This window comes from Lemur catta, chromosome 3, assembly GCF_020740605.2.
Source record: "Lemur catta isolate mLemCat1 chromosome 3, mLemCat1.pri, whole genome shotgun sequence".
NCBI classification, from domain to species: domain Eukaryota; kingdom Metazoa; phylum Chordata; class Mammalia; order Primates; family Lemuridae; genus Lemur; species Lemur catta.
The window spans coordinates 108,539,963-108,554,211 of NC_059130.1; the positions used below are offsets into that span (position 1 = coordinate 108,539,963).

Sequence of the window (14,249 nt, forward strand, 5' to 3'; positions counted from 1 at the left end):
CATCCCAATTTCCGTAGTTGCAGGGCTAACGGCAAAATGTTCGCTCCATGGGAAAAGCAGAAAGCGTTCAGATTTATTGCTTGGAGAGTTTGGTTTGTCTCCTGGGCCTGGTTGATGCAGTTTCCTCCAAGTTTCAGAGCATTTTGTTTAAAAAGAAAAATTTTTGACAGCAGTATTTTGCCTCACATTTGTGCAAGGTTTTATAGTTTACAAAGAGGTTTACATAGAAACAATAACAATTGTCGCTACTATGTATTGAGTTCCTACATGGGGTGTGGTGCTCAACCCTTGAAACCACTCTCCGTTTCCACGGATGGAGAAGCAGAGGCTCAGAGAGGTTAAGGGGCTTGCTCAAGGCCACACAGCCCAGGGAAAGGGCAGGACAGGTCCATCTGATTTCAAAGGCGCCACTCTGCCCCTCTTGCCTTCAACCTGACCTAATGCACACCTAGCTGCAGGTAAACAGTGAGTGAGAAAAAACAAAACAAAACAAAAACTTGAGGCTTGTGCTGAAAACAGAGGCTGGAATGAGTATAAAAATAACCAGGTATGGTCAAGGGAATCTTTGAGTCCCCAAACAATATGTTTTGTGCTAAGATTAGTTTTGTAATGATGCAGGTGGTGGAGGGTCCAGTGAGATATGAACAGGGTACTCATTTTCTGAGTTCTAATTCTGTGCGGTTCAAAATGGCAGCCAGGGATGGGCATGGTGGCTCACGCCTGTAATCCCAACACTTTGGGAGGCCAAGGTGGGAAGATTACTTGAGCCCAGGAGTTTGAGACCAGCCTGGGCAACATAGTGAGACCCCATCTTTACAAAAATAAAAAAACTAGCTGGGTGTGGTGGCATGCCTGTGGTTCCAACCACTCAGGAGGCTGAGGCAGGAGGATCACTTGAGCCCAGGAGTCCGAGGTTACAGTGAACTATGATCAGGCCCCTGAACTTCAGCCTGGGCGACAGAGTGAGACCCTGTCTCAAAAACCAAACAAACAAAAAACAACAAAGAGAAAAACTCCAGCAGCCAGTAACCATACATGGCTATTTAAATTTAATTAAAATGAAATAAAATTTAAAATTCAGTTCCTCTGTTGCACTTGCCACATTTTAAGTGCTCAAGATCCACACGTGGCCACCGTACTGGACAGCATTGTGCAAAGCCACCAGCAGGCTGCTCCTGTCTTATCCTGACTGTCCTGGAGGAGGGGAGCCATTGACACAAGTGGTAGACACACCTGTTTCAAGATAGGCTCCTCTGCAGTCAAGGCACCTATAGATGCCATCCCAACACCTGTGACCCTCAATGTCACTCTAGAGCAGTTACAGCTCCAGGGAGGCAAATAAAAGGCAGAAGCCAAGGAGTGGCCACTAGCCAAGGCCTTGCTCCTCAAAATGTGGCCCAAGGACTGGCGGCATCAGCACCTCCTGGGAGCTTGTTAGAAAAGTGGAATCTTGGGCTCCATGCCAGATCCGCTGAATACGAACCTGTATTTTAACAAGATCCCCAGGTGATTCCTGTGCACATTCAAGTTTGAGAAGCTCTGACTTAAGAGACAGGCTGAACAAGAACAAAATACTGCTCCAAATATAGGAAACCAAACAGATATTTTCAGATCCAAAAAATAGCATCACCCCCCCACCCCACAGTGCATGATTAAGCATTAGTCACAGAGCTGAGCGTCTCTGTGCCACGTGATCAATGACCATCCTTCCAAGGACAACCCCCAGGGGGAAAACTGGGGGTGGCAGGTAGGGTGGAGGGAACTGGCCCATCCTCCAGCTCCAGCACCTCCTCGAACCACAGTGGGGTCACCCTCCCGAAAGCAAAGTGAGCAGAACTGAGAATCACATCTTGGATCTCAGGGATGCCGCCTTTAAATCAGATTTTCTACTTTTGCTTTTCTTCCCAGTGCCTTTGGCCGGTCTGAACAAACACAGTCATTTAAAGCGCCGCACCTCGGAAAGGACCGTCTCCCCCTTCTCTGGGGCGTGATGTTCCGCAGGCCTCAGAGCCTGGAGCCAGGTGTTGAGGAAGCTTTCTGGGAAGGAACCGGCATCGCGCCCCTCTATGTAGGAGAGAGGTGCAAAAGGTGGTTCCATCCCCAGCGAGGGCGAAGGTGCGGCTGAAGACGAGCCTGGCAGCCGCACGCCGACCCCCAGCTGGGGAAGGGGAGGGCTGCTCCAGGGGGAAGTTCGGGGTTCAGCTTCTGTGGCTTGCTGAGCTCTCTCCCACCTTCAGTGAGGATGACTCATCCCTTAATTCCTGTCTCCTCTCAGCCTACCTTGGGTCTTACTTATTTTTATCCCTGGAATGGAGTTAAGTTGCCAAAAGGATGATATTTTTCCACCTGCAAGGGCCCTCCTGGAGGATAAATTTTAAAATATTCATTTTTACAATTTCCTCCTAGCAATAAAGCAGAGGATGGGAATGCTGAGGAGGGAGAGGGGAGGGGGACAGCAACATGGAGACAGCTACATGGGCCCAGCGGGGAAGCCTGGGGCCACCGGGAACTGCAAAGTGGCTTTGAGACAGAGAGACATTCTAGGAGCTGATTCTAAGGAAATATTGGGCAAGGGAGAAAGGAGGAAGGGTTAAGTATGCTTTTCATAACTCTGTAGTACTGAAAAAAATCAAAGCAAACTGTAAACAGTCCTGCTGTTTTGCCTATCTGGCCTGCAGTTCCCTTATTTTGGTAACAAACTTCATATTTTTCCTCCACGGAATAGCCAGTGGCCCATTGCACGGGGTCTTGGTGGGTCTGTCAGTCCAGATGCCCGGTCCTGCCCTTGGCTAAGGTGGGCACGCGACCCAGGCCGGGCGAAATGGAAAGGAGACCCAGTAGGATCTGGAAACATCTATATTCAGCCATCCTGACGGGGGTGCCTAGCGGGGCTGACCCCCAGTTCTAGCAGCATCCCCGGCCAAATCCTTTCTAGTCTTTCTTGAGGTCTGGCTGTTCACGCGTGTCAGGAAATTCTTTCTGTTGTTGTGGTTGCTGCTGAAGTCGACAGAGTTGGTTTCTATTATTTGTAATTAAGATCCCAAATGGACACAAACCCCAAGAGCCCAGCCCCGACAGCTCGGATCAACAAAACACACGTGCAATACGTGCAATACGACGCAAGCAGGCACAGCGATGCGAGTGTATTTGTCGACGTGGAAAGAGGCTCACAACATATAGTTAAGTGCAAAAGCAGATTATAAGAAAACAGTATATTTGGCATGATATTAATACTGCGTTTGCAAAATATGTATATTCTATATATTCACAGAAAAAGGCCTACAAGAAAATAGAACTACTCATTCTGGAGGGCAGGATGGCGAATGATTTTTGTTTCTGCTTATCTTTACTTCCTGATCTTTCTACGATGTTTGTGTAGTACGTTTTGCTGTTTTTTGTTTTTTTTTTTCTCTTAAGTGAGTGCAGGTGGGTCATGGGACTCACACTTTCATGTTGCCCATCGGGATGCAGCGACTGTTTACTGAACACCACGGTTCCTGCCACGGGGCTGCTCACCAACACCTCTGCTAAGAACCTTCTGGGGGTGTCTGAGTCTCCAGAACAAGGAGGACGCCCTTCCTGCACCCAGGGCACCAGCAGCATCCACTTGTTGTCACAGCAACCTGTGAGGCCGAGGTTCTCCCTCTGCTGATGGAAAAGAGCCCAGAGAGGTGAGGTGATCTGCCTGGGTCCACACAGCAGGGATTCAAAGCCGGTTGCCTGGCCCAGAGCCCCAGGGGCTACTAAGTTTAGGAACACAGCCAAACGCAGCAGCTGAGCACAGGGAAGGGCTCAACGTTCCCCTGTGGCTGCAGCTGTGTGGACAAGCTGCCGATCCACTGGGTTGAGGGGAGAAGCTCCTGCGTCAGTGCTGGGCCTGAACTCCCTGCTCTGCACACGGCCTCCGTGTTCCAGGCCCGTCCCAGGGAAGCAGATGGTGGGCCCTGCGGGGTGGGAAAGGGGGCCACATCGTGCAGGCACGGCCTCCTGCTAGACACTCTTCCTGCTGCTACTTCTTACCCCCTAGGTCTTACCTTGAAGGTCACCTGCCCACAGAGGCCCTCCCTGACCCCCTGAGGCGGGCCCTGGCCATTCCTACCTCAGCCCTGTTTCTCTGTTTTGCGGCATTTCCTACAAGGTGCAGCCACTGCACTTACTGTCAGTTTACTTACGGCCCATCTCTCCCTGTTGACTGCAGGCTCCTGCCTGTCCCGCTCTCAGCTGTGGCCCTGGCCTCCAGCCTGGGGTCTGGTCCGTTGCAGGCACTTACCGAGTATCTGCTGACGGATGGAGCAGATGCACACGCAGCTGGGTGGCAACCTCAGGGGCCAGGCCCACCTCTGCCTTTTACCGGGTGTGTGACCTCAGGCAGGTTGCTGCTCCAGGGCCTCTTCCGAATCTCAACCTAAGTCCACCTGAAGGATTGGCCTCGTGCTTCCTGAATAGGTTAGGAGCAATTTAAGGGAAGGTAATAGAAGTTGAAATTGTTTACTAAATTATACCTTAAATCAACTGTGGGTTGATTATTCTTTCTGACGATAACATTGCAATGGTTTCCCCAGGAATCACTGATGTGCAATGAGCCCAATCATATTTCTTATTCAATAAACTCTTTTATTCTGGTTCACAGATTTCTCCATTACAATAATGAAAATAGCACTAGTGATCTGTAACACTTAGACCCAAATCAAAGGGGAGCCCCTCCTCAAATTATAAAGTAAATGACACATAGTTGGACATAGAGTAAATGTGGGGCAAAAGGCATTTAAAATATAGATAATGGGGTTAAGATTTTGTGTGTATGTATCAGGATGACACTGTTTTAGAAAGCACATGATTTTGAAAACTATAATTGTGATAAAACTCAGCTATAGAGAAAAGACAAAATCAAGCAAAAACAAAAACCCAAAAACCAAAAGGAAGAAAATTGAATGTATGTGGGTAGATATGCAAACCTTCGGTCCTTTGGCCCCGGAATGGCAAGTGAGTGGGCTTCATAGAAATTCTCCACAGAAGGAATGTCTGAGCCTGGTGTGACCATGGCCCTTGTCTGACATCGCTGCGTCTCCAAGTCCTGACTCCTCACAGAGGAAAAGAAGTTGCTTGTCTGACACATCTGCTCGGGTCTGCCCGAGATGGGGCCTACGTTCCCAATCCCTTTGAGAACAGTCCCAAATCCCGAAAGGGCAAGGCATCCCTGTGGTGGCCCCAGGCGCGGCGGGAAGACGGGGTCAGTGCCTGTCCTATGTCCTGCCGGAGCTGTCTGAGTGGCTCACTGGGAGCGGGTGGGCCTCGGTGTTGAACACCCAGTCTTCCAGGGAGAGCACGTCATCTTCAGAGAACAGAAGATAGAGATACCTGTACCCCGGGCAGGGCAGGGAAGCAAGACAGAGCCTGTCAGTGCCCTGGGGAAGAAGGGTGGACCACAGGGAACACATCTCAGGGCCTCTGTTATGGGCCTGCAGCTAAAGTCGGGGGGCCCGAGATCCCAAGACTGCTCGGAGGGCTAGTCCTGGGGAAGGACGCTATGGATGGCCTTGAGCTTTGGGGTCAGAGCGACCTAGTTTAACCTGGCTCTGCCCCACGCCTCCACCCTCTTACTGCTTCACCTGCCTGGCCCTCGGTGAGAGCCCTGCCAGGGGCTACATTCTCCTTCCTTGCAGAGTGGCCTGAGCACTGCACCAGCCACCTCCACCCAGGAGACCCTCCTGTCAAGTGCATGTTAGGGCACTAACACGAACAGGGAGTTGTGACTCCAGCACACCAGTGTCCAGGCCATAGAGATTTTTTTTTACTGGAAGGAACTGACCATTCCAACCCATCCTAAAGCGTTAAAGCACAAAGGGCTTGCTTGGGGGAACAGCAAGAAAGTGGGGTAGCCAACTCCCACCCCAGGAAAGCAAGAGAGAGATGCAGCAGCAACACTGCCAAGGCCACAGGAGGGAAACCATCGCTGTGACCACTGTTCCCATTTTACAGATAAGGACACAGTTGCACAGAACTTAAGTAACCGGCACGATCACAGTTCACACTCAAGGGAGTTGGATTCTAGCCCAGCCTCACTCCCTGAGTGATGACACTGGCTGGTCCAAGGCTCAGCCCTGGGGTGCAACCCTCTAGATCCCAAGCACTCCGTCCCTGTTGGGCTCCTGTCCTGTGACTGCAGAACCTGGCTGTGGGGGAGGGGAGGGACCACTTCCCTGCGCCCCACCCCCATCCGTAGCAAAAGCCCGCATCACCCTCTGGAAAGAACACTGACCAAGTCCCAACTCACTTTAGCGTCTCCGCTAGAAAGAAGCTCTGCTGCTTGTTGTCGTGGTTGGGAGTGCTGTTGTACACATCTTGGATCCCAGAGAAACCGGCTTCTGTCCGACAGTGTTTCTCCAGGGCCTGAGGGAGAGGAAGGCTGCCTTAGCAAGGAGAGAGGAAAGGCCCCCCAAGATTAGTGCCTGCCCAGTGGGCCAGAGCTCGAAAACATACAGGTCTCCTGGCCCCGTGGCTGGGGACCCTGATATTTGTGGGAGCAGAGGCCAAACTGTTCCTTCCGGGCTCAGCCACCCAGTCCCTCCACCCGCCTCCGAGAACTCAGTCCTGATGGGCCGCCTGCCTCAAGCGCTTCACCTGGTTTGGACTTAGGAAGCTTCTTAGCGGTGGACAGAGGTCAAGGAAGGCCACAGGTGAGCCTCACGGCCTGGGACTTGGGGAATGGGCTTGGCACACCCAGGGATTCTCTGAAGACTTAGATCTGGGCCCGAGGCACATGGGCCACCAGCTGTCTGCCCTTTGTATACAAATGCAGTTTTTACCCACTGAAGGGTCTCTGGGCTGTGCACAGCAGTACAAAACCCTTGGCCTGCGAAGGCTAAGAACCAGGGCCTCAGGGAAGCAGGCAGACTCTGGCCAACAGCCTCGCCGAGGATCTGAGCGGCCCCCGGGGCCCTGCCGGGCTTGGCACTCTGAGTGTGTGGCTCCCAGGACAGCCTGTGCTTCCCAGAGCAGGTGGTGCCTTGTCCGCCTCAGAGTGTGCATGGGGCATGGGGCACGAGAAGGCTCAGCATCCATCAAGGAACCTTCTGGAATCCCCACACCCACCTTTGACACCTACCCCCCAAATGGCCATGAGATTTCCAGTGAGGTGTTGGGGGCTGAGGAGAGGGTGGGCTGTGAGGGCTAGTAGGGACAGGGCAGAGGGGGCATTCCTGGGAAGAAGAAGGACATGAGAGTGGGCTGCTGGCATCTGAGAGGAGAAATTCCAAGTGACTTATGAAGGCTTCAGGTCAGGAAAGCCTCTGCGGGGACAGTGGTGGCCACATGGTGCTCTAGGCAGCTGCCCAGCCTTTGGCCCCCTCCGTTGCTGAGTCTTGGGTGCTGGCCCCAAGGCCATGGCACTTAGAACCCAGCTGGGACCCTCGGCACCCTGAACCTTACCCAGAGGTCAAGCTGGCTTCACCTTCTTCCTCTCTTTACCTGAGCTAGGGGGTTTGGGACCCTGTCTGTGTGTCCCCCACCCGCCCTCCGGCCCACTCACCATCACCACTTCCCAGCCCCACTCCCTGTAGATGGGGTCGTGGGTCTGCCGCCACAGGTACATGTAGCTCTCGACCACCTCGGGCCGGAGGATGTAGTAGCTCTCGCTCAGGTGGGTGGCCACTGCCTCTTTGCCGGAGTTAAACCAGAAGGCCTCGGGCCCGAGTTTGGTATCTGGGGGAATAGCCAACCAGAAGGCCCGGGTCAGACCTTCCACCTCCCGCTTTAGGAGAGATTTCAGTTGCCTGGAACCTCTGGCCAGGGCGATGGTTAGTGATGTGTTAGGAGGGGCAGGCCCTGCTGGCATTGCCCCCTAAGGCTGTGCCGGGCCGACGCACAGCTCCTCTCTCGGCCTGGGCTGGCCAAAGCAAGGCCCTTGAGGCCTCAAGAATTTTGCAGTTTTGGGCTCTGGGAATGCAAATGAGCTACTCAGCAGTCTGGGAAGACAGAAGTTTGAGCAATGTTCCACAACTGTGTATTTTGAGACACTAGCTTTGCAAGACGTTAGCCAGAACTCAGCCAAGAAAGAGTTTCAGATTTAAGTGTTTGGGGAACAGTGGGTTAAACAAAGTGATGTGGTCTCATGTCTATAGGTCTTATCAGATCCTTTAATATGCTAATGTGCAATGATGCTTCTCTACAGACCCCTTTTCTTAGAGAATTGCTTCTAACCTCCCAGACTCAGCCTTCCAGAGCTGACAGTTTGGGAAACTGCTGAGGTGGAGATGAAGGGAAGACTTGCCCAGGAATGCACTGAATAAAGAAGGCCCACCCCATGAGGTCTTGGTTTTGTTGTTATCATTGCTATGTTGGTCTTTGGACAATTTGCTGCCATTCTTGTTTTCCACATGACCACGATTATAACCACCACTGCAGCCACTACTTATGATCTCAAGGGGTGTGCTGGGTGCTTCACATACATGATTTCAATCCTGAAAAAATGGTTTTTTGCTATGGTAGATGCTATTATCCCTCTCTTATGCATGTGGAAACTGAGGATCAGAGAGGCTAAGTAACTTGCTCAAGGTAACACAGTGAGTCATGGCTGAGCTGGGATGTGACCCTGGATCTGATGCCCTTTCCCTGGGCTGGGCGCTCACATACACACTGTCTCTCTGCCCCACCAGGGTCTAACCCTCTGGGTTTAACATGTAGGGTATGTGGGCCAGATCTTCCTCCCTTTAATGCCTGCACATCCTGTCCAGGTCACTTGAGTACCCAGCTCTGTCCCTAACGTGTGCTCTCCCCCTCCCACGAGAGTTCAGAACCCCGAGAGGCCTTGGGTGGCTTTTCCTCGTGCGACAGGGGCTGAAACCTTAGAAGCCACCCCACTGTTCCATGGAGGCCTTCATGGAAGAGGAATTAGCTAGACCCTGGCCCCTCCAATCTTTGCAAATGGTGCAGTGGCTCCTGGCCACCAGAAAACAGCCATTGTGCCAAGTGGCTAATGGGGTGAGGGCAGGAGCGACTGCCGCAGCCGTCCTCGGGATGAGCTGGGCTGGCGGCAACAGTACGCTCTATTAAGCGGCTGTATTTTATGGCCTGGGCTGATTGTCCTAGACAAATAGCAAGCTTTTTATTATTCCTGAGATTTCTTATTTGTTTATGGTCCTGGCAGAGCGAGCTCTTTGAAGAGAATGGAAGACCGGTTTTAAAGACCCATTGCAATTCTCTGACTTCCTGGAAACAGCTCCAGGAGAACCAGCTTCAACTGGAGCAGGCACAGACACAGGGCCGCGGCTGCCAAAGGACGCCCGCGCTGCTGGCTGGAGGCGGCTGCCAGAGTGTTCTCACGGACCCTTGGCCTCACTCTGGGACCCCTGCCTTGTTATTCCCATGGAACAGAGAGGGAAACAGAGGCCACCCAGCTGGTGGTGGCAGAGCGGCACTTGAGCCAGGGATATTGACTGCAAACCTTGGGTCTTCTCCTCCAACCAAGGCTGGGGTTACAACTCAGAGCGGTGGGCATCTCTGGGGGCCGTGCGGGGCCGGGAATCTTCCTGAGGGGCACTGCTGAGAGGCAGCATGTCGGGAGGAACTGGGCATCAGAAGGCCGGGGCTCTAGCCCAGACTCAGCTACTCATGCGCAGTGTGACTTTGGCTATGTCACTTCCTCGCTCTGGGCTGACTCAGTTTCTCTGTGTGTAAAACAAGGAGTTGGGCTCGTGCTCTCTAACGCGACCTCTGACTCTAGCATCTGACAATTCTGTGGTGAGCCCTGAGCAGGTTGGCCAAGAAGCTCCCAAGCTTCCCAGTGGTCTTGGGTCCAAGAGGGTGACTGAGCAGGTGGTTCCAGGAGGTGGAGAGGTGCCCCACGGGGTGGGGGGACGTGCTAGGCTCAGGGGCCAACATCTCTGCCCCAGGGGCTGGATGACCCCTTTGCTCTGTGTCCGTCATGGGACCTGGGCTGAGTCATCTCTGAGCCTCAGTTTTCTCATCTGTGCTGTGAGGTTCAGTGACAATGTGAGTCAAGGGCTGGATAGCACCTGGCACACACAAACTTGCTTGATGCATCTCACCATGTCGCCTTCAGTTTAGCACAATCTCAGGGCCTGGAGAGCACATACCTCATTCATATCCTACATGACTTCCGAGGAGAGATTTCCCTAAGATTATGTGCTCCCTTCACTCACTGCCACTCTGCTGGTCTTTCCAGTTCTTCCTGGTGTCTAGCCTCAGTCTCTCCTGCTGCCCCTTCCCCTTGCAGGGTTACCTGAGCGGGCGTATGACTCGTGGCACGTCTTGGTGATCTGGGCTGCGAGCTCGCGGTAGTGGGCCCTCTTTTCTTCCTTGGCATCCTCAGCGCCGAGGGCGATCATGCCCCCGGAGAAACAGGCCAGGTGCCCCATCTTGTGGTCCAGAATCCCCCCTCGCCACTCAGCAATGTAGGTCAGCCCCTCGGGAGAGACATTCAGCAAGTAGGTCTCTATTGCCTGGGAGCAAGGCGGGAATTGGGCAGGGGGAAGGGGCACGGGAGGGCACAGAGAAGGGAGGGGAGAGGATGGAAAATGAACATTTTGGAGACAGCAGCAAGCGCAGCTCTGCTGAGCCCTCCATCCCAGGCAAAGGAGGCCCGTGGATCTGTGTTGGCAGAGGTGCCCGACGGGCCACGGGAGGCCCTGCCACTTGCTGAGCAGAGTCTGGTGCCAGCTGGGAGGCTTGGACAAAGGGCAGCTCCCCAGGGCGAGGCTCTCACACGGCTTTAAAATATTCTACGTTTTAAAAAACATTAAAATGAATTTTAAGATAATTATCATCCCCCATTAGATCCTCTGTTAGGAAGTCTTAACCTGAAGCCCAGGTGGCCTGTGGATGGGTTTTGGGGGTTCAGAGCACCCTTAAAGCTGAACCCAACACTTCTGTGAATGTGCATCTTTATGGGAAGAGGGTCCATCTGTTGTTACCAGATTCTCAAAAAGGACCTGCAGAAAAGAGCTGTTCTTTACAGGTACTGTATCGTACGTTTCCTCACTTATTGTCCATGGCAAGCCAGGCACCTGGGCCGTGGTGCCCTACACAGATGAAGGGGTGGAGTGGCTTGTCCCGGCCCCCCCGCCACACCAACCAGGGCCAGGACCTCCACTACCTGACAGCTGCTCCTTCTGGCGGGAAGAGCAATGCTGTTAGTAGAGACTCTGGGATGTCAGGGTGTGCAGGTGTCAGGACATCGTGGCCCCAGGAGCCCTGGAGACCAAGGTGATGGAGGAAGCTGCTCCCACAGCTGCAAGGCCAACCTCGATGGGCCGGTGGGCTGGACCATGGCCGGCAGCCTCTGGGGCCCTTGCCAGGCCTCTGCCTCCACCCTCACCCCTCCAATCTATCCTGTAGGGGGTCTCTGCACTGGGTAAATAACGAATTGGATCACATGACCCGCCTGCTTAGAACCTTCAGTGGTGTCCAAGTGCCCTTAGGTGAAAGTCCAGCAAGACCTGCCAGACTCCATGATCTGGGCCCTGAGGTTTGACCTGATGCTATGGACATGGCCCCTGGGCACAGACTCCTCGGGTTCAAATCCCATCTCCACCTGTTCCGAGCTGTGTGACACTAGGCAGGTTGTATGTTCTCTCTGTGCCTCAGTTTCCTTGTGTGTAAAGTGGGGATAAGAGCATTAACTACTTCATAGGGTTGTGAGAATTAAATGAGGTATGTCTGCAGAGCTTGGCATATTTCCCAGCCCAGAGAGAGTCCCCAGTATATGCTGGCTCCTCTAATTCCTCTCTGGTCTGTCCCCTGCCCCTCCCTACTCACACCCCACCCCAGCCACACTGGTACCTCCAACTCCGAGAATATTCCCTTGATGCCAGCATTGTGCTGGGCACTGAGGACACAGCTGTTCTGTAGGGGGGACATGGCCCTGCCTCAGGGACCTCTCCCAGGAGTGCAGAGACTTCTGAGCAAAACCACACACGAGGTGCAGTTTGTGATCAGCATTTTGAATGAAACAAATTGAGGGCGTGAGATTAAAAAAACTGGAGGGAACCCCACTTTGCAGAGTGAGGTCAGAGGAAGTCTCTCTGTGAAGGCGACATTTGTGAAGGCTGCATTTTCTTCCGGCCCCCGGGGCTTTGCCAGTTCTGTCCCTCCTTCCTGAAGGAGCTGTACCCTGCATGTTCCAGCCCGACTTTGCTAATTCCAGCTCAGCCATTAGGCCTCCTCCAGAACACCACAACTTAAACCAGCACTGCAGCCCCGTCACTCTGTTGACTCCTCACCTCTCTACAGAGTGACATTTGCACTTGGCATATGTTTCTGTTAAATGTCTGTGGACTCTGGGTACCGTGTGACAGCAGGGGCCACCAGCAGCAGCCTCCATCGAGTGCCTGGCACGTGGAGGGGGCTCAAATATTTTCTCCTTGGTCTGTGTCTTCCTTTTCCCTCCCCTGTCGGAGCCCAGGGCTGGTGGGCTGGCTGCAGGACCCTCATGGAGTGGCAGATGGGGAGGCACTGACAACAGGCTATGCCAGAGCACCTGTGCCAAGGTGGGGGGAGCGCTGAGGCCTGCAGGGCCGCCTGGCTGCCAGGCCACAGTCTGCTCTGGGCCTGGCCTGGCTCCTGGGCAGAGCTGGGTCCCCGGCAGCTGCTTGTATCTCCAAGCATGTGGTGCAGAGCAGGGGTGTCAGGGCCCAGAAGCCTGATTCACGGTTACTAGTTGTCAACATTTTGGAGAGAACACAGACATCTGAGGGAGATCCCAGGATGCCTCGCACTGGAGCTGGAAACATGCACCCTCCAGCCTGCCTCCCATAGGTCATTTCCATCTGGGGTTAGCCTCAAGCTAAGCAACTGTAGCAGAGAGGAAATTATAAACCAGTGCCTCTGTGAGGATACAACTGAGACAACCAGATGCAAGGTTAAAAAACAAGGCTTTCTAAAACTCCGAGCAAAACACAAGACAGCACAGGCTGGGGACCGACTGGTAAAAGGTTTCAGGGGTGGGGAACCTGCGGCCTTTAGGTTCCTTAAGTATGGCCTTTTGACCGAATCCAAATCTTACAGAATAAATCCTTTTAATAAAAGAGCAGTGCAAGGAGCTGAGTGGGGAGTCAGAAAGCTTGTTCGAATCTCAGCTCTGCAATTTAAGAATTGGGTGATTTTGGGCAAGTTACTTCACTTTTCTGAAGATTCACTTTGCTTATCTGTAAAATGGGAGTAATAATTTCTGGAATGGCTATGAGGATTAAAGGAGAAAGTATTTAAAGACTCTGGCTCCATGCCTCCTGCAGGAACCCCATCCCAGGAGGGATTTCGGGCCAGCCAGGCTCTCCTGTGATCTGGCCGCTGCTAAGTGGAGGCAGGCGCACTGGATTTGGAGTCCAAACTGGAGTTGTTTGTGTCCTGGCTCTGACACTTGTTGCTGTGTGACCTTGAGCCTTTCTGAGCCTCAGTTTCATCATCTGTAAAATGGGTGCTGAATAAGACACCCATCTGTAAAATGGGTGCCTGGAGGAGCCAAAGTGACTGAAGTGCTCCTGTTCTTCATCTTGTTGTCCCTCCTCCCGTGGCACTCGGGGCTGTGTGAACCTCCCATGCCCACCCCAGCTGGACATTGGTCTAACCTGGTGGTTTCCAATCCCAGCTGCCCATCACGATTGCTGTGGGAGCTGGGGCAGGGGTGGGATGGTGGGGTGGCTCCAGCACGGGATTTCTAAGGCTCCCAGGTGACCCTAAGGTGCAGGTAGAGTGAGCATCTTTAAGATGCTGTCACTCGGGCATGGGGCCCTGAGGCTGTGATATAATTAGTCACGGGTACAGCCTGGACATCAGGATTTTACAACTCCCTAGGTGATTTTAACAAGTCAAAAAGGTTGAGAACCACCAGAATATTCTTCAAAGCCCCAAACTTGCCAGAGGCCCAGCCTTTACCCAGGGTCAGAACTGCTCAGGCTCTTTGCTGGAGAGATCAAATGTGGGGAGCAAAGCCTCTCCTATTCAAAGTTCTCTCCTGTTCAATCAAGTGTTCCCAATTTCCTTAAATAATTCATGGCCATTTCTTCCCTTGAAGCCTCAACTACAGTGTGCCCTGAGGGCAGGGAACCAGGCCGCTCATTAACTCTATGTTTACTCTGCAAGGGAAGGTATAAAGGGCCTCTCTCACAGCACACCCTGGCCGCTGGCTGAACGCTAATCCTCTGGGGCTCTGGTCTGAGCTGGGCTGAAGCTGACAGCCAGCTGGGGACAGAGATTCAGACTGAGCTGGGACTGGAGTCCCAGAACCTGCCCCA

General features: G+C 53.1%; 1 protein-coding gene across 3 annotated transcripts in view; it reads right to left on the reverse strand.

The window, feature by feature from the left end:
* Window positions 1-4,593: 4,593 nt before the first annotated feature.
* Window positions 4,594-14,249, reverse strand: part of MAN1C1 (mannosidase alpha class 1C member 1) — a 131,440-nt gene continuing 121,784 nt past the window's right edge. For 2 of the 3 annotated variants that reach the window (XM_045545940.1, XM_045545939.1), the window contains exons 9-12: window positions 10,241-10,460; window positions 7,529-7,701; window positions 6,275-6,390; window positions 4,594-5,358 (exon numbers count right to left, since the gene is read on the reverse strand). In XM_045545940.1, the coding sequence (XP_045401896.1) occupies window positions 5,244-5,358; window positions 6,275-6,390; window positions 7,529-7,701; window positions 10,241-10,460 (624 nt within the window). In that variant the 3' untranslated portion in view covers window positions 4,594-5,243. The remainder of the gene's footprint in view (window positions 5,359-6,274; window positions 6,391-7,528; window positions 7,702-10,240; window positions 10,461-14,249) is intronic. The other variant, XM_045545941.1, reaches the window with a different exon arrangement.